Source organism: Benincasa hispida, chromosome 1, assembly GCF_009727055.1.
Source record: "Benincasa hispida cultivar B227 chromosome 1, ASM972705v1, whole genome shotgun sequence".
NCBI lineage: Eukaryota > Viridiplantae > Streptophyta > Magnoliopsida > Cucurbitales > Cucurbitaceae > Benincasa > Benincasa hispida.
Genome location: NC_052349.1, coordinates 84,430,557 through 84,450,663, shown reverse-complemented (window position 1 = coordinate 84,450,663; position 20,107 = coordinate 84,430,557). Strand labels below are relative to the sequence as shown.

Genomic DNA, 20,107 nt, shown 5'->3' with positions numbered 1-20,107 from the left:
AAAGGTGTTAAACTAAGGTTTCATTTGTTAAGAGTTAAACAACACGCAGCGGAAGAATCAAGGATCCATAAGCATTCTAATTCACTAATTTTGGCAAAAACTAAAGCATGTTGTTCATAAAAATGGGTTTTCAGAACATACCTTTGAAGAACTCTTCAAGAAAATCGTCTGTTCAGCTGCTGTCTTCACTTAAAATCAACGTGAACCATCTCAAAGTCTTCCCTACTATACTCTTGGAGCTTTAGGCAGAGGTGTGGGACTCAAGAATAGGTTGATGTGAAGAAACAAGGGAAGCTCACAGCAGCAAGTTGAAGAAGACAGCTTCTTCTTCACCACGATTTTTCTCCCAAAATTTTGTATCCATCTTCTTCTCCAACAACTCCAATCTTCTTTATATATCAAGATGAATATGCAAAGAGATGGAGTGCATGGCTTGCAGTTCATGCTTGGAGAATCAAGGTAGAGAAGATCATGGTTTGTGTGTGAGCATAAAGATGATGATAATGGAAAAAAAAACTTTTTCCACTTTGTGCCACATGCAAAACGATTTTTCCATTTTCCTTTTTTTTTTAAAAAAAATGACCTTTAAATCAATTTAATTTTAAAATGACCAGAAGAATTAGAACACCAATCCCTACACAACCGCCAGGAACCTATCACTCTTTTCTCACGGGTTCTAACTAGACACAACGGAAGTAGCTCTTTTCACCTCTATCCATGCACACTTTTGATCAAAAAAGTTTTTTTTATACTTTCTTTTGTGTCAGCACGGCGAAAAATGCCTCCTTTTTATGGCTTTTATTTTTTTGTATTATTTTTTTTTTCAAATCACATGGAACGCTACTATTTTCTTACTGTCTAATTTTACTCAAAGGCACTAAAAGTTTCTCTCAAGCCAAAAGGCGACCTTTCGAGGTGACAACGAAAGTCTGAGATGGATAATCCATTTCTAAGACTCTTAAGGGATTCAAAACAGAAAAAATTTCTACCTAGGCTCATTATGCATGGATCTCAAAAAAAAATTATAAAAAGCTCAAAATCATGAAAATTACTCTTCTTTAAGAACAAGCAACCCAATGAGTGCGTCATCAATTTGTTATTAAAAGGAAACAACAGACAGAACGAACAAATATTAAGGCATCAAATAGAATCAAGATAACAATTTGGATCACAAATCAAAATATCAAATATTACGAAGCATGCTTCCCCCACCCCCAACTTAAGAGTTATGCATTGTCCTCAATGTATATCTAGGACTTAATTCATACTAAGGACAAATAGAAAATAGGACAAAGGGAATAAAAAAACTCCCCTGGATTTTGAACACAAGCATGATCATTGGGAAAGCTTTCCTCTAAGAGCCAAAATTGACATTCTTCCTACGAAAAAAAAGTAAATGTAGTCAGTCGTTCTTTAATTAAAAAGAAAATGAAAGAAAACAAAACAAAAGAAGAAAGTGAAAATAAAAGAAAGCAAATAGTTTAAACTTCTGGTTGCCTCCAGGTAGCACAACTTTTGATGTCATTTGCCCTGTTGGGTTTTATGTCCTAAAACTTGTGGTTTGTAAACAATAAACTTATTCTGTAAATCGATAAAGTTGTTATTGAGTATAAGAATTGCTTATTTCATTTTAGAAATAAATCCAATAAACTAAAAGATCCATGACTATTTCATGAGTACTTCAACTTTATGAGGAGACATAAGAGTGGATCAGGTTCGAGTAAATAGTCAAAATGATCTATAGTTTACGAATAAGGTTGGGTGCCTTATTCTAGTAACACTATTGGATGCGGTCCGCTCTGTAGTTGTTACAATTTGTAGTAAATTGTTACAAACAAAGTGATCCTAATTCATTCATGTATTGACATGAGGAGCGGGGGCATCATACGTAATGAATTTGCATAAGATCGAACCAAGAATTAAGTCATTCTTACTTTATAACGCTATTTACTGTTTAATAGCCACTTATAAAAGTTTATCGTTGATAGCCACCTTAGTGATTTTAATTAATATAGTTGAATCTTGAAATAAAGCGTAAGTGGAATGCTTAGAAGTTATCACCAATAGCATGTTATTAGTGATAGAAGCTATCAACGATGAGATGGTAAAAAGGAATGACAGAAGTTGTTTCTGATAGCATATTATCAGTGACAGAAGCTATCACCAATAACTACGATGTAAGTGATATCAGCGATAGAACTTAGATGATATCCATATATCGATGGTATCAATGATACGAAAGCCGATTCCATTTGATGAAAGTCTATCATTGATAGCCACTAGTGGAAGCTATCATTAATAGAAGTTACCAGTGATATCCGTATATCAATGGTATGACTTAGGTATGTATCAATTAAATAAATGACATTAATGATATTGGTGATATGACATGGGTAGATATAAAAGATATTCACTTATAGACCTCTTATTGATAGATTTCTATCACTTATAACTTTAAATGTTAATTTTTGAAAGTTGATAACTTCCTTTCAAAGTTGATAACAACTTATAAAAATCTATCTTCATTGGTAGCCACTGATAACCTCGAGTGTTAATACTTCAAATTCAATTCCAATTGATAAAAGTGTATCAATGATAGCTACTGATAACTGATAGCAAATTGAAAGCTAATATTTCAAGTGTTACTATTTCAAGGTTATATTAATATTTCTCAAATTGAAAGCTATATCACTGATAGCAATTAATAGTAGTGGGTTGCACGTGGTGGGGTGTGCGTGGGTTTTTTAATCATTTACCAATATGGCTATCACTGATAGCTACTATCAATGATATTTGACGCTAATTTTGTGTCATATCTCTAATATGTATATCCTTGTGCTACATCTTTTATTATTTTGGTTTGAATGTTATTTGTGCAACCAGGCCTAATCAAAAAATGTGTATACCTAAATAAGCATTCATACAAGATTCATATTATTCAACAATAATTAGTATCAAACATTTGGAGATGAAAAAAAAACATTTGGAGATGAAAAAAACCATAAACTCTATAAATTTAAAATATGTTGATATCAAAAATGCAAATAACTCCAACTTAGTTGTGTTTGTAGTATAGACATTAGTCCTTCATCAACCTATAAAAGGTGAAATAAAGAGTAAAATAATAAATAGATATACAAATTCAATTTTCGCCCGAAAAGACCTAAATCTCCTCTTCATAATACATTGTTAATTTATTATATAATGACAAAAAAATTGCATTCAAAACCAAAGAAAGCAACTCTCTCTTTAATTAATTTCTATAGTGTTGACTTAGACTTTTGGGACGCTATACCTATAAATGGAAAGACTTAACACGTCTTTATTACGAGGTTGGATGATGGTGATGGTCAATGGCAGGATTAGCCAATGTCATATATTGCGTCTGTGCTACTTGCCAAGTTGCCTCCTCCCCAACTCATGAACCTGTGCTTCTCCCATCATTTTCATTTCTATTCATTATTTTCCTTTTTTATGTTAATAATTACTTTTTTTAATTGACATATAGGAAGGGTGAACACACATATTCGTTAAATCTAAATCGAATCGAAATTTTCGTTTTTACTAAAACATGGGTTTAGTTTTTTAAATTTTTATACTCAAAGTAGATAATATCATACTATTATGGAAATAGGTGGAGGTTCCGTTGTTTCTATCAAAAATATCAAATATTATAATTTTCACCATGCATAGAATAAGGTATAAATTCTTTTAATTATGCAACATGATTATCAGTTAAAATAAACCTTTTGTTACCAAATTTGTGTACTTATTTTGTATATTGGTTTTGAGGTTAAGTTAGGATACTTTGTGGTTCTTGTTTTGGATAAGTTTTTTTAAACTTGATATTTTGATTAACTTTTTGGTTTAATTTCATGTGATCTATTGGTTGGTTTGGTTGGAGATTCAAATTTCACGTAATATAATGAAATTGCTCAATAATTTTTTTTCTTAAAATTAACAATTGTGTAGATTATTTATCTAATTATTTGTTTTAAAAACTTGAGAAAAAATTGGATGCGGGGATTTTGAATCCTAGAAGAAAATTTATATGGACAAGACTTTACCGCATGAGCCATCAATAGTATATCATCATTTTGATTCTGCATTAGGTAATTTTTTAGTTACAAAAATTGGATATGTTCAAAATTATTTAATTCGTTTATAAACACTTTTATGATCAAGAAAATCATCTGTGAAGAAACAAGCAATTCTTTAAAATCTTGTAACGAATTTAAAAGTTAGGCCACATTTACCTCAGAAAAACGTAATAAATCAATAGCAATATGAAAAGTGGCTCCATTTTATTATATTTGTTCTTGTTTGCCTATGCTCTATAATCATAATGAAATATAGGGCTCATTTCCAAGTTTGATATCGAATAATACAATCCAGTTGAGCAGCAAAGGGTGATCAACTCGATCACGTTTCAAAATTACATGAGACCAATTAGTCGATATTGTTACTGTTACCATTACAATTATCTTTGTTGTTACTGTTACAATATGGTAATTATGAACATGTCACATTTATTGTTACCATTTGATCCTAAATATTAACGATAATTGTAACAGTAAATATGACACTTTTATAATTCTAAATAAACGTGATGATAAGTAATCCAGTTACATTTGCGATTGTGATCATAATTAACCTGTAAATAGAATTTCATTACGATTACGCTAATTTTTATTATAGATCGATAAACATGGTCTTAATTTTTAATTCTTAGAATGTTTCATTCATATATTGACATGATATATATTTGATTTTAATTGATAAAATTGCGTTTGGAAAGTCCAATTGCAAAGGGACAATGGGTTAAGGGTAGATGACTAAAGACTTTTATCTATTTTTTCTACCCATAGGTCCCACTATCCGTGTTTCACACATATTTTTCCAACGTACATGTTCACAGAGAAAAATCAGAAAAATCCGTACATAAATTAGAGGTAACATTTATTTTTAAATTTAATTTTCTTTGTTTTTTCCTTTTTTTTTTTATTTGTCCAATTTAAAATAGTATTTAATAAAAATGTATTTTATATCCAATTTGGTAACTATTTAATTTTTTAAAATTAAGCTTACAAACACCTTTGTTATCTCTAAATTTTTTTATTTTTTTTTTTTGCAAAATCAAATCAAATTATGAAAACTAAAAAATAACAGTTTTTATTTTATTTTATTTATTTTTGAATTTAACTTAGAATTCAACTTTTGCATTTAAGAATGATGCAACCCATATTAAAAAAGAAGAAGAAAATAGGTTTTATTTTAAAAAAACAAAATAGTTACTAAACATGGTCTTAAGAATTCCTAAGTTGATTGTAAAAATGAATACTTTTGAGATATTAAGGTCAAATATTAATATATCATATTACAATTCGACTATTGTTCTAATGTCATACCCAAATTAACCAGAAATTTTATTTATTTATTTATTTTAATTTTTTGAAATCCACCCAAAATGTTATTGAAGTTTTGGATAAATAAGTTCGTATTTGATCACATTTTACTAATCATCAAACTTTGAAATTTTTATATATAGGTTGGGTGTGTTTAAAATACATTTTCAAGTGTTTAATTTAAAAAATAAATCATTTTAGAAGAAATTAGAATGTTTGACAACTACTCATAATAGTTTTTAAAATATATTTTGATCCATTTTCGTAAAAAAATATTTAAATAAAAATAATTTTTTTGAAAATTTTTTTTAAACTTTTTTTTTAATCTCTTATGGATATTTCTGGCGAAGACTTCCAACGCGATAAGCAAAGTCAATGTAGAACGTCGTTGGCTCATTACACTTCAAAGAAAAATTCATTATTAAATTATATTACATTATTGTTAAATTTTCATAATTTGTGTTTCTTAGGTCTTTACACTCCAAAGAAAAATTCATTGATTAGATTATTAGATTTATAAGATACGAAATTAAGAGTTTTAAGAAGTGTGATACGTGCTTTTAGATTTGGTTGATTATTTGGTTTTTATACTTTTAAAATGTTCATCTTGATCTCTATAATTTCAAATTTGATTCATTTTGATCCACATACTTTTAAAATGCTTATTCTAATTCTATAATTTCAACTTTGAGATTCACTATGGTCTTTGTATTTTGAAAAAGTAATCATTTGGTCCCTTAAAATGAAATAAAAATGAAAATGAAACGACTAAAATGATTATTTTTCAAGGTATAAAGACCAAAATAAATCAAAATTAAAAATATAGAAACTAGAATGATTAGTAGAAAATATATGAACCAAAATAATATTTATATCAATTTTTTTTATCTTGATATTTTTATTAAAAAGTCCTACTATTTTAAGAAGTGTGTGGTCTAAATATCGCCCCAAAGTCAACAATCACACAATTTAAAATGAAGAAAGAAATCATATGGTGGGTTTGGCTATGGCCTATGGGCAAGCTAAGAGAAAGATAAATGCTAATTTTCACACATAGCTTCATTGGCTCGTCGACCATGGCCGCCACTGTCATCGAATTCCTCCTTCTTCTTCTCTCTGTCTCAGTTTTCTTTCATTCCATTTCCGGCCAGAATCCTTCAGGTAAAGCCTTCATTTATATTCCTCAAGTTCTATACACATTTCGTTCTTGATTATAACAAATCTATTCAACCATATCCTTTCATGAACTTCAAAATGGATGGGTAGCGACACATTCTATTGGCAAGTTAAATTTATAAGTTAGATTTAAATTTGTTAAGTAACTCTTTAATCGAGTTATATGCCACCTATGTTTTGATAATTATTTTTTATTTTATCTTTTAAAACATAATCGTCCCTTCTTTTTCTTTCTTTTGATTTTGATTTAAAACGGGAGCAAATATAATTTTTTTTTTTTTTTTATCAAATCTCAATAGTTCGAACCTGTTATTCTACCCGAAGTGGTTATTGTATCATATTTTGATGATCGTCATAATATGTTTGCAACTAATGTAAAGTAAATAATCGCATTTATAATAACACTTTGTAAATATGTCTCAACTAGTTATTGACTTTTTGAAACGAGCTTGAGGTTTTACTTGTTTGAGTTATATGTGCACTATTTTAGTTTACTTAATATAATTGTATGCATCTAGTAAGAGTGCAACTAGTTTGACTGTTATTTAGTTGTCATGTGCATTAAATATGTTATCTATCAAATTTTAAAAGTACTTTTTTTTTTCAATTTGATTAAGAATTTGAAGGTTTATTTTAAAAGTAGTTTAAAGAAATTGAGGTGAGGAAATTAGAAACATAACTTTTTTGGAAGAAAAAAAACTAAATACGAAATTGTTACCAAAAAAGATGGTCGTAGTTTCAGGTTTCATCAGTTTAGACTGTGGAATTCCTCCGAACAGCAGTTATATAGAGCCGAACACAAACATAAACTACGACTCGGACGCAGCGTTCATAAACAGTGGAACAATCCACAACATATCATCAGTATACGTAAGAAGCACACTCAAACAACAACTATGGAGTTTAAGAAGCTTTCCGGAGGGGGTGAGAAACTGCTACAAAGTGAGAGTGAAATCCGGCACCAAGTATTTGATACGAGCAAGTTTTCTGTACGGCGACTACGACAGTCAGAAAAAGATTCCTGGCTTCGATCTTTACTTTGGACCCAACTTTTGGACTTCTGTAAAGCTGGACGCCATGAACACCACCGAGCATTTGGAGATTATGCATATTGTTTCGTCGAATTGGGTAGAACTTTGTCTCATCAACACCGGCGCCGGAACGCCGTTCATTTCGGCTTTGGAGCTCAGGCCTTTGCCAAACTTCCTTTATGAAACTAGATCGGAATCGCTTGCCACTTTCTTACGCCTTGATGTGGGCTCTGCTACAAACCTTTCTTACAGGTCCGCTATATAATTTCTTCTTCTTCGCTTACTCCATATTTTTAGTTTCAAATTTTGGTTAATTATTCAAAATTATTACTTAACATCAAATAATTGGATGAAATATTTATGGTGAAATCTATGTCTATATCCTACTAAATGTTTGGTCAGTATTTTTCAATTTTCGTTTTCTTTTTCCTATGAGTTGAAGTGAATTCATTTCAAGATAATTAGTTTATCAAAAGAAAGTTCGGACCAAAGAACCGAAATAGTATTTTCACAAATTTTGTAAATGAGTACCTACTAAACTAAAAATAAAACATTTTAAGAGTAAAACTTACATTTTTATTAAATTTGTTGATATATTACAGATTTTTTTTTTTGTTCAACCAATAAAATCGAGATGAAGCATTGATTAGGGGTACAAGACTTTGGGTCGGTAAAAAAATGAATGGGAAAAATATTTTTTTTGGATCTAGTTACTATTTAATCTCTAAGTTTCAAAATATTACCCATTTAGTTCTTAAGTTTTGAGTTTTGTTTTAATTTAGTCCCTAGGTTTCAAAATGCTACAATTTTACCCTTACATTTGATTTTTTTGCTTCAATTTGGTCTCTATGTCTCAAGATTTATATTTTTAACCTCAATTTTTTTTTACTAAATACTCATTTTTCGTCTTTTGAAATTAATTTATGTTAATAAATTCAAAATCGTTAAAATAATTATAATTAATTGAGTTTCAATATTTTTATCACTTTTAAAATTAAATTTAAAATTTCACTTCTAATTATTTTTAATTAATTAATAGAAATCGACGTCAATGATTGAAAGTAAGTATGTAATAAAAAATTGAGATTAAAAATGTAAAATTTTGAAATCCATAGACCAAATTAAAACAAAACTCAAATCTCAAAGGTAAAATCGTAACATTTTGAAACTTAAAGACTAAATTAAAACAAAACTCAAAACTTAAGAATTAAATGTATAATATTTTAAAACCTAGGGATCAAATAAAAACTAGAGTCAAAACCTAAGGATTAAAAAGATATTATATCAAAAAAGAAGGGTAGGACTTGTGTTGGGTCATATCAAGTTATACTAGTCTTTTGGACCAACTAGATTTTTTTTTTCCCTTTGTTTTTAAAAAAATAAGTCACTCAACCAATTTAATTGGGCAAACAAACCGAACCCTTATAAATTTGGATTGAATCAAATGTCAAATTGACTTAGAAATTTATCCACTCAATTCAATTAAACCTAAAATTGGGACTTGCCTGGATTAACACGCCCAGGTTGAGAAAGAAGTACAATAAAAAAACTGTTCTAAAAGAAACGGTAACATTATATTAACTTTGTTTTGTTTGTTTGTTTTTTTAAAATTTTTGAAGGTACAAAGACGACATTTATGATCGAATATGGTATGCGATGGTTCAACTCCCAGCATGGACTATATTAACAACAACCGAGCCCATAGACACCAACGACCCTGAGTCCTTCATGCCCCCTCAGCCAGTGATGACCTCGGCTGCGACGCCCATAAATGCCACCGCTCCCATGGAATTCAGTTGGGTTTCGTCAGACGAAACGGCCAAATTTTACGTCATCATGTTTTTCTCCGAGATCCAGAAGCTTCAACCAAACGAGTCGAGAGTGTTCGATATATTGCTCAATGGCAATCCTTGGACCAAAGGACAAATTTCCTTACCTTACTTACAAGGATATGTCTCTTATAGTACCACACCCATAACAGGTGGAACTTACGATTTTGCCCTCGTTAGAACCCCTAATTCCACTCATCCCCCTCTCCTCAATGCCATTGAAATTTATAGGGTCATTGATTTCCCTCAATCACCCACAGATGAGCAAGATGGTGAGTGAAAAGTCAATAATTTTTCCTTTTTTTTTTTTTTTTCTTCTTTTTTCTTTTTTCTATTTTCTAATAATATGATGTTTTAATGTTTCAGTTGAGGGCATTTTGGATATTAAGGCAATGTATGAAGTTGGAAGAAATTGGGAAGGAGATCCTTGTGTTCCTAGAGAGTTTATATGGCAAGGTGTCAATTGTAGCTTTGTGGATTCTCAGCCTCCCAGAATCACACTCTTGTAAGGTTCTCAATTTGTTCCTATTCAACCTTTTGGGGCTCTGTTTTAGAAATCCTCTGTTTTACCTACTTGTAGTTTTTTTTTTCTTTTAGTGCCTAGAATTTATATTATTACACATATAAAATAAAAGTCTAAACTTGCCACATTTATTTATTAAGAAAAACACCTGCAGGATTATAAATCCTATGAAGATGGTCCGTCATGATATATAATGGCCTCAATTTCTGTATGGTTCTTTTTTTTTCGCTGAAAATGGCTGAACTTGCAATCAGGGATCTATCCTCCAGTGGACTCACAGGGGAAATATCTAAAGAATTAGCAAGTCTTAAATTGCTAGAGACTTTGTAAGTATCTAATTATTATATAATTTATAAATTTCTCACAGCCAGTAATAAAGGCACTAATTTTTCTTTCTTTTTTTTTTTTTTTTTTTGGGTCTTAGGGATTTATCAAATAATAGCTTGAATGGAGAAGTGCCTGAATTTCTCACTCAATTGCCATCATTGAGAGTCCTGTAAGTGAATTATGTATAACACTTGAACTCGGTTTTTTTTCTTTTTTATTTTTTTCAGTTCCTTTTGTATAATAATTGTACTCACAGTTTGGATATCTTTTTATGCAGAAATTTAGAAAGAAACAACCTTTCAGGACGTATTCCTTCCCAACTCATTGAGAAGTCCAATGATGGTTCTTTATCCTTAAGGTATGAAATCAATTTCTTCTTTCTTCTTTTAATTTCTACTTCTAATTTTCTTTTTAAATAATAATAATAATAAACTGATTATTTTATAGTTGAAAAACACTTTTCATCTTAAAACTTTTTTAATTGGAGTAAGAATTATATAAACTTCTCTTGGATAGAAAATTAGAAAACAAGAATTCTAAAGTTGTATTTCATGTTTTGAAATGTATGTCTGGTGGTAGATTTAAAAATTAATAAAAATAAAGATATATTTGAAATACCTTTTTAAGTGATAATTTAAAAAACAAGTCGTTCTAAAATAATTTCAAGTGTTTGACAACTACTTAAAATGGATTTTGAAAAAATGGGTTTATAAAAGAAGTTGGTTTAGGATAAATACTTGAAACTAACTTTTAGAAAAATGAATTTAGAGTGTTTAATAGGTAATCTCTCTATAATATGAGAAACTCTTGTCATCATTTCCAGCAATCGATATTAATAAAAACACTTTTAGTATAGAACAAACTAAACATATATAAACTTCGGTATAAAAATACTTTTTTGAGAAAGAATTATCAAACACATGTGTGTTTTTATTTTAAAGAGTTTATATCAAAAGTATTTAAATGAAAGAATTTTTAAAGAATGTTTATTCTTCCGAATCATTTCAAACATGTCCTAAATTTAGTTTTTTCCAACATGTAGGGGAGGGAATTAAACTTGAGCCTTCTAGATTAGTATTTAGCAAATAATTGTTTATTTTATAAAAAATACTATATTTATGAACATTTTTTAAAAATATGATTCTATATTTTAAAATTTTAAATTAAAAAAACTGAATATATTGAAAACATAAACATGTTCGTTTTCAAAATTTGTCCTAAGAAGAATCTGAAAATAATTTATGAAAAAATAAAATAAAATTCAATTTACTTATCATACACATATTGATTCAACTTTCACTAAATCTGAAAACATATATAGAAATACGGTCTATTTAAGAGTCGTTAATTTCTAAACTTAATAATTTAGTTCTTATTTATTTTTAAAGTTGTAATAATTTAGTCTTTAAACTTTAATTAACAGTTAATTAAATACTTAATTATCATTAAAATAAATTTCTTTTGGATCATAGCTATGGCGAAAATCCAAACCTGTTCATCAATACATCTCCAAGTGAAAAGAAGGGAGAAAGCAACATAGTTGTACCTTTAGTAGCATCCGTGATTGGTGGATTTGTTCTTCTTTTGTTCATAATTTCAGGTGTTATCTTCTGGATTAAGAGAAAACAAGGTAAGATTATTAAAATTAAAAGGCATGATTTGATTTCAAAATAATTTTATTGGAAATTAAAAAAATTGAAAATGAGTTGTGTTCTTTATATATATGAATAATCATTCCCTTATTAGGTGTTGTGTTGGGAGAAAAAAAACAATTGGGCTCAATTAAAAGATCATATTCTTATGCTGATATCTTGAGAATTACAAACAATTTGGAACGAATGCTTGGAGTGGGTGGCTTTGGAAAAGTTTATTATGGTCAAAGTGGTGACACTGAAGTAGCTGTTAAGATGCTTTCACCTCAATCAGTTCAAGGGTATGATCAATTTCAAGCAGAGGTATGCAAACTTTTATGATTTGTACGATAACGTTTCTGTTTCAAGTTTTCTGTAGTTTTTTATATGGATTTCATTTCTTGTTTCTCGTTTTCTAGAAATATTTCAAAAATTATAGAAGAGTTTTGGAAACAACAAAAATCAAGGTCTTGTTTGTTAACCGTTTAGTTTTTAAAAATATTATACTTATAAGCACTATTTTTCTATTGATTTTTTTGTTTTGTGGTCTACTTTTGAGGAATGTTCAAAAATCTAAGCAAAGTTTTGAAAATTAAAAAAAAAAAATTATTTTAGAATTTGGCTAAAAATTCAAATGTTTACTCTAGAATGTTAAAAACATGATGAAGAAATTATGAGAAAACAAGCACAATTTTCAAAAACCAAAAACAAAAAATTAATACACTTTATGATAACCATTAATTTTAGTTTTTCATTTTAGAAATTTATGTTTGTTTCTCACCATTTCTTTAGATTTTTTAAAAGCACGTTTGAATTCTTAGCCAAAGCTTAGAAACAAAATCAAGTTTTCAAAAAGTACTTTGGCTAGTTTTCAAATTTTGGCTTGGTTATTGAAAACATGTTTAAAAAGTTGATAATAAAGCAAGAAAACTATAGGTAGAAGAGATAATTGCAAGCTTAATTTTTAAAGCAGGAAACAATTAAAAAACATTTGATATCAACCAAGGCTTGTGGTCCTGTTTTCTTAAATTTATAATTTTTTTCCCTCTCATTTCCTATTTATGGTTTCGCCTGTATTAAACAAAACGATTGTTTTTCTAGTCATGTTCTAAAACCGAGCTTATGAAAACTACGACCCCATTTGACCACCATTTGATTATTGACAATTATGCTGATATTTTTACAACTTTTATATTATGGTTTTTATCTTTCCTCACCAAATACTTGAATTCTTAGTCAAAATTGATAGATAAAAACAAGTTTTTTAAAATTATATTTTTTTTAGTTTCCAAAACTTGGTTTGATTTTTGAAAATACTCCTAAAAAGTAGATAATTAAAAAAAAAAAAAAAAAAAGAAATCAATAGCCGGATGTAGTATTTATATACTTAATTTAAAAAAAATTAAAAACAAAATTATTCGGATATTTAATACATAGTAGAATAAGAGAAAAAATCTAAAAATATATTATATATTTAAAATATTTGCAAATATAGATGAGTTGATTAGTCAATCTTTGAATTTTTTTTTTAATTTCCAATTTCGCCCTCTCTTGTTTTATCTTGTTGTATACTTTTTTTTAGTCTTTTTATTTTATTTCTCTTCTTCGATTTTTGCTTCTTTCTTTTTATTTTATTTTATTCTTTCATTTATCCGATTTTTGCTTCTTTTTATTTTTTATTTTCTTTCATTTCCTTCTTTTTCCCTTTCTTTTCTTTCCTTTATTTTCTATTTTCTTTCATTTCTTTCTTTTTTCCTTTTTTTTTCTTTCTTCGATTTTTGCTTATTCTTTTTTTATTATTTTTATTTTCTTTCTTCAGTTCTTGCTTATTCCTTTGTTTATTTTTATTTTCTTCCTTTTCTCCGATTTTTACATCTTCCATTATCTTTTTTTATGATTTTATTTTATTTTCTTTCTCCGATTTTTTTGCTTCTTCCCTTTCTTTTTCTTTTTGTAGTTTTTATTTCATTTGTCTGGTTTTTACTTCCTTTTTTTTTTCTTTTTTTAGTTTTTGCCTCTTCTCTTTCTCTTATTTTAAAATTTTTTCTTTCCTTTATTTGAATTTTTTCTTCTTCCCCTTTTTTTCACAAGAATTATGAGGCTAAATTTCGTACGTAGGACTTGAAAGTACTCAATTCATAAGTGACTTAACACCAACAAGTCAATCATCAAGTTTGATTATTATAACAAATAATAAATATAAATAGCAAATGAAAGTCTATTAGTGATAGTCACTAATATTTTCTATCATTGATAGCTTAATCTTTGATTATATTTTCGTAGTTAATAGTCACTTATAGAAATCTATCATTGATGGCCAACTTAGTGAATTTAATTAATAAAGTTGAATCTCGAATTAAAATGTAAGTTGAATGCCTAGAAGTTATCACTAATAGCATGTTTATGAGTGATAGAAGCTATCATCGAAAAGAAAAGGGACTTATAAATGTCTGAGAAGGATAAGAAAGGGCAAAAAGGTGTTCAGTGGCTATGGTTGATAGAAGCTACTACTAATAGCATGTTACCAGTGATAGAAGCTAATACTAATAACATGTTATCGATGATAGAAGCTACCCATTAGCACATTATCGATGATAGAAGCTACCACTGATAGTATGTTATCGATGATAGAAAACTATCACTGATAGCATGATATCAGTGAGTTCATTGATAGCATCTTATTAGTGATGTTATCAGTGAAATAAACTATCGCTGATAACCACAATATGAGTGATGTTAGTGTTATCGGTGATAAAACTTAGGTGATATCTATATATCGAGTTTCCTTCAAAGGTGATAACCAATTATAGAAGTCTATCATTGATAGCCTTAAGTGTTAATATTTCAAGGTTGATTCTAATTGATGAAAGTCTATCAGTGATAGTCATGATAAAAAATTATTAGTGATAACTACTATGGTAATCAAAGTTGTTGGTCTTCTTTCAAAGTTGATCACTATTTATAAATCTATCATTAATAGCCACTAATAGCCTTAAGTAGTAATATTTCAACGTTGATTCTAATTGATGAAAGTGAATCAATGATAACTACTAATAAATGATAGCAAATTAAAAAGCTAATACTTCAATATTATATTATTTTTTCTCAAATTAAAAGTTATCGTTGATAGCAACTATCATCGATAGTAATTGATAGAAGCTATCAGCAATAGCAGCTATCAGTGACATCACTGATAGCTGCTATCAGTGATAACTTTTAATTTGAGAAAATCGGGAAGAAGCGAACAAAATGGTGGCTAAGCATGAGTTTTTTAGTCATACCATTTTTTTATCTATATATGCAATTATTTTATCCTTGTACTACGTATTCTATTATTTTGGGTTTGAATTTTATTTATGCAACTAACCTAAATTATTACCATACAAGCCTAAATAGTTATCAACGAAGCCCAAATGTCTCTTTCATGTTTTTTATTTTTTCTTCAAACCATAAACAAAAAATATATTATTTTAACATAATCTTGTTTGGTAACTTTAAGGGTCAAAATTTAAATTCTCTGCAGGTTGACCTTCTCCTAAGGGTTCATCACAGAAACTTGACTGGCCTTGTTGGATATTGTGATGAACCAACCTATAAAGGACTCATCTATGAATACATGGCAAGAGGAAACTTGGGATCTTTTATTTCAAGTATAGCATCCATCCATCATTCTTGTGATGAATATTTTTCTTTATATTAATTAATCAACTTACTAAGAATTCATGATTAATATAATAAAGATGCTTCTATACTTACATACCTTTGATTAAAGTGTTGATATGATATTAAATTTATCTTCACCTATCAGATTAAGTTTTTGGATGACCAATATGTGATTTAACATGTTATTAAAGTAGAAGGTTTAACTAATATAATATTAAATTTATTTTTATCAATCTACTTAAATTTTTGGGTCAATTGGTGATTTAGCACGCCTTTTGTTTTGATATGGATGTAGGTGGAAAAGCAAAAGTTTTGGATTGGGAAGATAGACTTCGTATAGCAGTGGATTCAGCTCATGGTTTATAATTATACTATATTTTTATCTTTAAAAAAATTTATACTCCTTTCTCTATTTTCAATTTCCTTATATATTCTTTTTTGATTTATATATAATTTGTAGGATTGGAGTACCTTCACTACGGTATCAAACCAGCAATAATACATCGAGATGTAAAATCTACGAACATATTATTGGACGAAGATTTTAGGGCAAAAGTTTCAGATTTTGGGTTATCAAAAGCTTTCCTTACAGAAAATGGTGCCTCTCATGTGAATGCCACAAATGTGGTTGGAACTTTTGGTTACATTGATCCAGAGTAAGTAATTTACATTCAAATTTGATGAAATTTGAGATTTAGTTAGATGTGGTCGTGACTTGCAATGAAAATTGAGATTTCGAACCGGGACACATCTTTTCGAGTGATTATTGTCACACACATGTTTGTTCTCCACTTTTCATTCAAAATTGATAACTCGGATAATCCGGTAAGTTTTAAAAGAATTGAATTATTTTTTTTTTAAATAAAGGAAAAAGTTTAATTTAATTGATTGAGAATCTAAGATTAAAGCAAGTGAGACCTCTACATTATATTGCACTATATTTGGATGAAAATGTACTTTTCTTATTTGGGCAATGGTTAGCTAATGAGATGCTCCCTTTTTCTTTGCAGTAAAAATAAAATTAAAAAAATTAATTTTTAAATTTTCTTTTGTCACATACTTTAATTGGGTGCTATTTGGATTGCACATGATTACACAAAAGATAGAAAAACTGCACCCAAGTTTTTTGTTCTTCTTACTATGTATGTTAATTTCTTTATTCTTGCTTGCAGATACTATACTACATCCCAATTAAACGAGAAAAGTGATGTTTTTGGATTTGGAGTGATTCTTCTAGAGATCTTTACAGGAAAACCAGCTTTGATGAGAGGTCAAGACAATAATGTAACTCACATCTATAATTGGGTCAACATGTTGATTTCTCAAGGTGATATTCGATCGATTATCGACCCAGAAATGGGAGAAGATTTCGACGTAAACTCGGTTTGGAAAGCTGTTGATGTAGCAATGTCTTGTGTATCTTCCAAATCTAAAGATAGGCCAAATATGAGTCAAGTTGTGGTAGATTTGAAGGAATGCTTGGCCATGGAATCAACTCGTGATCATAAGCGCCATCATGAATCTCAAACGAGTGTCGCACAATGTAGTGCTCTACCTGGTCCCTTGGCTAGATAATAGAACATCTTTTGTACTTCAACAGCAAGCCTAGTTAAGTTATAATATATGTGTATTTTACTTTTTCATTTTTAAGAACCACTATGTATTTTGTTTACTACGTTTTTCTTTTTTCTTTTTTAAGAAAAAGATATTACGGTAACTTACGATTTGAGCTGAAAATTCACTTATAAATTTTGTAAAAATATATTTTTGGTTTGTAAGTTTTAGATTTAGTTTTTCATTTGGCCTCTAAATTTCATGATATTACACTTTTAATTTTTAAGGTTTGAGTTTGGTTTCAATTTATAGTCCTTAAGGTTTTAAAATGTTACAATTTTTTACCGTTGAGAATTGAGTTTTGTAATTTCAAATTGATCTTGAGATTTTCAAATTTGCACTTTTAATCTTGATTTTTTTTACTATATACTCACTTGTGTCTTTGGCATTTATGTCTATTAATTCGTTAAAAACAATTATGAAATGAAATTTTAAAATTCATTTTAATAGTGATGACAAAATATATAGTGAACTTAAATAGATTTTTTTAAAAAAATATAGAGATTAAATTATTATTTATTAAAGTTCCGATGCTAAATTGTTACAAGTTTGAAAGTACATTGACTAAAATATTTTTTAACCTAATTTTACTATAAATCTTTCAAAAGTGTGTATTCTTGTTATTGGGTTATATAATTGATAAGCTCGAAGTTTATCATTACCCATAAACCCTTGCTAGTCAAATAAAATTTGTATATCACCGAACGAATTACTTATACTAACTGGTAGTACAAGCCGCAAGTCCGGGGTCGAACATCAGGGAAGCATAGAAGATTAGTTCCTCGAAGCACATTTTTAGTTAAAATGGTTAAAAATAAGAGAGAGGGGGGGGGGGGGGGGCAGGGGTTGGTGTGGATTGGAATAGAAAATGCATAAAAAAATGAAATGAAATGAAAACGGAAAGTAGAAATGCAATTAATTACGACATTCTAGCTTAGGAAAATGGAATGGACCAATGCAACTTGATCGTCAAATTGCTTAATGTAATTTTAGTTTCTTAACTATGCCTAGCCCAATTGATTAGACATCCAACCAACGGTCCTAATTACCTAATTAGCTAAACATGCTCAAATGAATCCATATTAAACATGATTAACCAACCGCATTAAGTTCTAGGGCTTATGCTAGGATGAATGTTTAATTTCCTCCGTCTAATCAAACATTCAATGTGGTTTCTCTCTAAGTTGATGAGAGCAATACTATTCATTTTAGACAATGAATTGCAAGCTTAACTAACATATTACTTCCTTTGAGATTGACCTATAATTATATGTCATATATTATAAGCTATCTCTAAGCATTTAAATTATACAACAAATTATTGGTTGTTAATCAATAATAAAATTATGCAATTCATAAACACAAAATTCAGATTAAAACCCATAGACAAGAATATAGAAATTACACTCAAACAAAACTCCCAAAATTACATTATTCCAAATCCCTAAACTAGAGAGCTAGGTCTTACCTTCCTATGGAGATGAAGAAGAGAAGAACTAGGCAATGTTTTCACAAATTACATGAGATGGGGAGAAAAACGGAGAAAAATACAAGTGGAAAGGTGAGAAAAGGAGAAAATCAGCATAGGAGCCGATTGAGAGGTCGATTATTTTTTTTTATCTTTTGCCCTAAAACGAAGAAGAAATATTTTATACACCAATCGCAGCATTACCTCGCGCGTGCCTTTATGAAAATTCAGACCGTTGCAATGCTACCCTGTTTTTCAGCATTGTGGAGGCTACTATCTTGTAGCGTTGCAACGCTCCATCCAGGGGTATTTTTGTAATTTCACATCCTCTTGAATCTCGGATGCTTAAATTAGCTCCTAATTACTGCAAATTAACCCCGAACAGCTCGTAATGACTGATTCTACCTCCAATATACTCGATACCTATAAAATCATTAAATAAATACATTAAACATACTAATGACCTAGAATTAAGAAGAGGAAAATGGCACATTTTTTGTGTTATTAAACACACTCAACTTAATTCTTGGTCGTCCTCGAGCAAGGTAGAATCACATATTTACATAAAAATATGTTTGCTCAATCACAAGGGTCGTTACTCTAGTCTCAATAGTCTATAAGGATAAATTTTGCAATAAAAAATGAAATTTGATCACAATCAATCAATGAAGTACATTTTAAAAATGATTCTAAACCTATTAGTGCATGAGTGAATCCAAATCCCTACTAATTAAGCCCGCGAAGCCTAGAATAGTTTTATAAGGCTTTCAATTCATTTTTCTCCTACTCTGGCTCAAAGGTTCAAGAGCTAAGCTTCTTAGACTCAACAATGCAATGACACACTTAAGGGAGCCAAACTTTTTTTTTCCGTCTCTTTCTCATTTTCTAACTTTACACAAAAGAGGAACCCTTATCTAGACACATCACCTTCATTTTTGCTTGTCCACCTGGGTTATGTGAAAGACATCCAACTACGAGCAACGTCTCCTAACAAGGTGTTGAAGCTTACTCATCCTCGGAGTACTTTAACTCAAAGGGAAACTACGGGTGTTATAGCCGCCCTAGGTTAGTCATAACCCCAAGAAAGAGGAGTAATCCTCCTTAAAAAGAAAATAACATACAAACTTTCTTTTACTAATCAACAAGCTTCACCTTTTACAAACTTTCTTTTTATTGGAATTAAATGTTCCAATAAAAAAAATAAAATGCAAAAAAATAAAGGATAGAAATGCAATTAAATTAAACAACCTAACTTAAGGGAATTGAAATTGCTCAATGTAACTTTCATCATTAAATTGTCTAAATGTGATTTTAGCTTCTTAACTATGCCTAGCCCAATCGATTGAAAAACCAACCAATGGTCCTAATTACCTAATTAGCTAAACATGCTAGATGGATCCATACTAAACATATTTAACTACTGCATTACGCTCCAGGGCT

General features: G+C 29.2%; 1 protein-coding gene across 3 annotated transcripts; it reads left to right on the top strand.

Moving 5' to 3' along the window:
- The first annotated feature begins 6,353 nt into the window (after window positions 1-6,353).
- On the top strand, window positions 6,354-17,369 carry LOC120070355 (putative leucine-rich repeat receptor-like protein kinase At2g19210). 3 transcript variants are annotated; one of them, XM_039022291.1, is made up of 13 exons: window positions 6,354-6,566; window positions 7,324-7,864; window positions 9,232-9,713; window positions 9,808-9,946; window positions 10,219-10,290; window positions 10,389-10,460; window positions 10,569-10,649; window positions 11,764-11,921; window positions 12,038-12,246; window positions 15,446-15,572; window positions 15,881-15,943; window positions 16,046-16,241; window positions 16,758-17,369. In XM_039022291.1, the coding sequence occupies exons 1-13, from the start codon at window positions 6,443-6,445 to the stop codon at window positions 17,158-17,160; spliced, it is 2,667 nt and encodes an 888-aa protein (XP_038878219.1). In that variant the 5' UTR covers window positions 6,354-6,442; the 3' UTR covers window positions 17,161-17,369. The 3 variants fall into 3 exon arrangements, with proteins under 3 accessions (XP_038878219.1, XP_038878218.1, XP_038878220.1); XM_039022290.1 differs by having other exon boundaries at window positions 7,318-7,864; XM_039022292.1 differs by having other exon boundaries at window positions 7,308-7,864.
- Window positions 17,370-20,107: the final 2,738 nt, after the last annotated feature.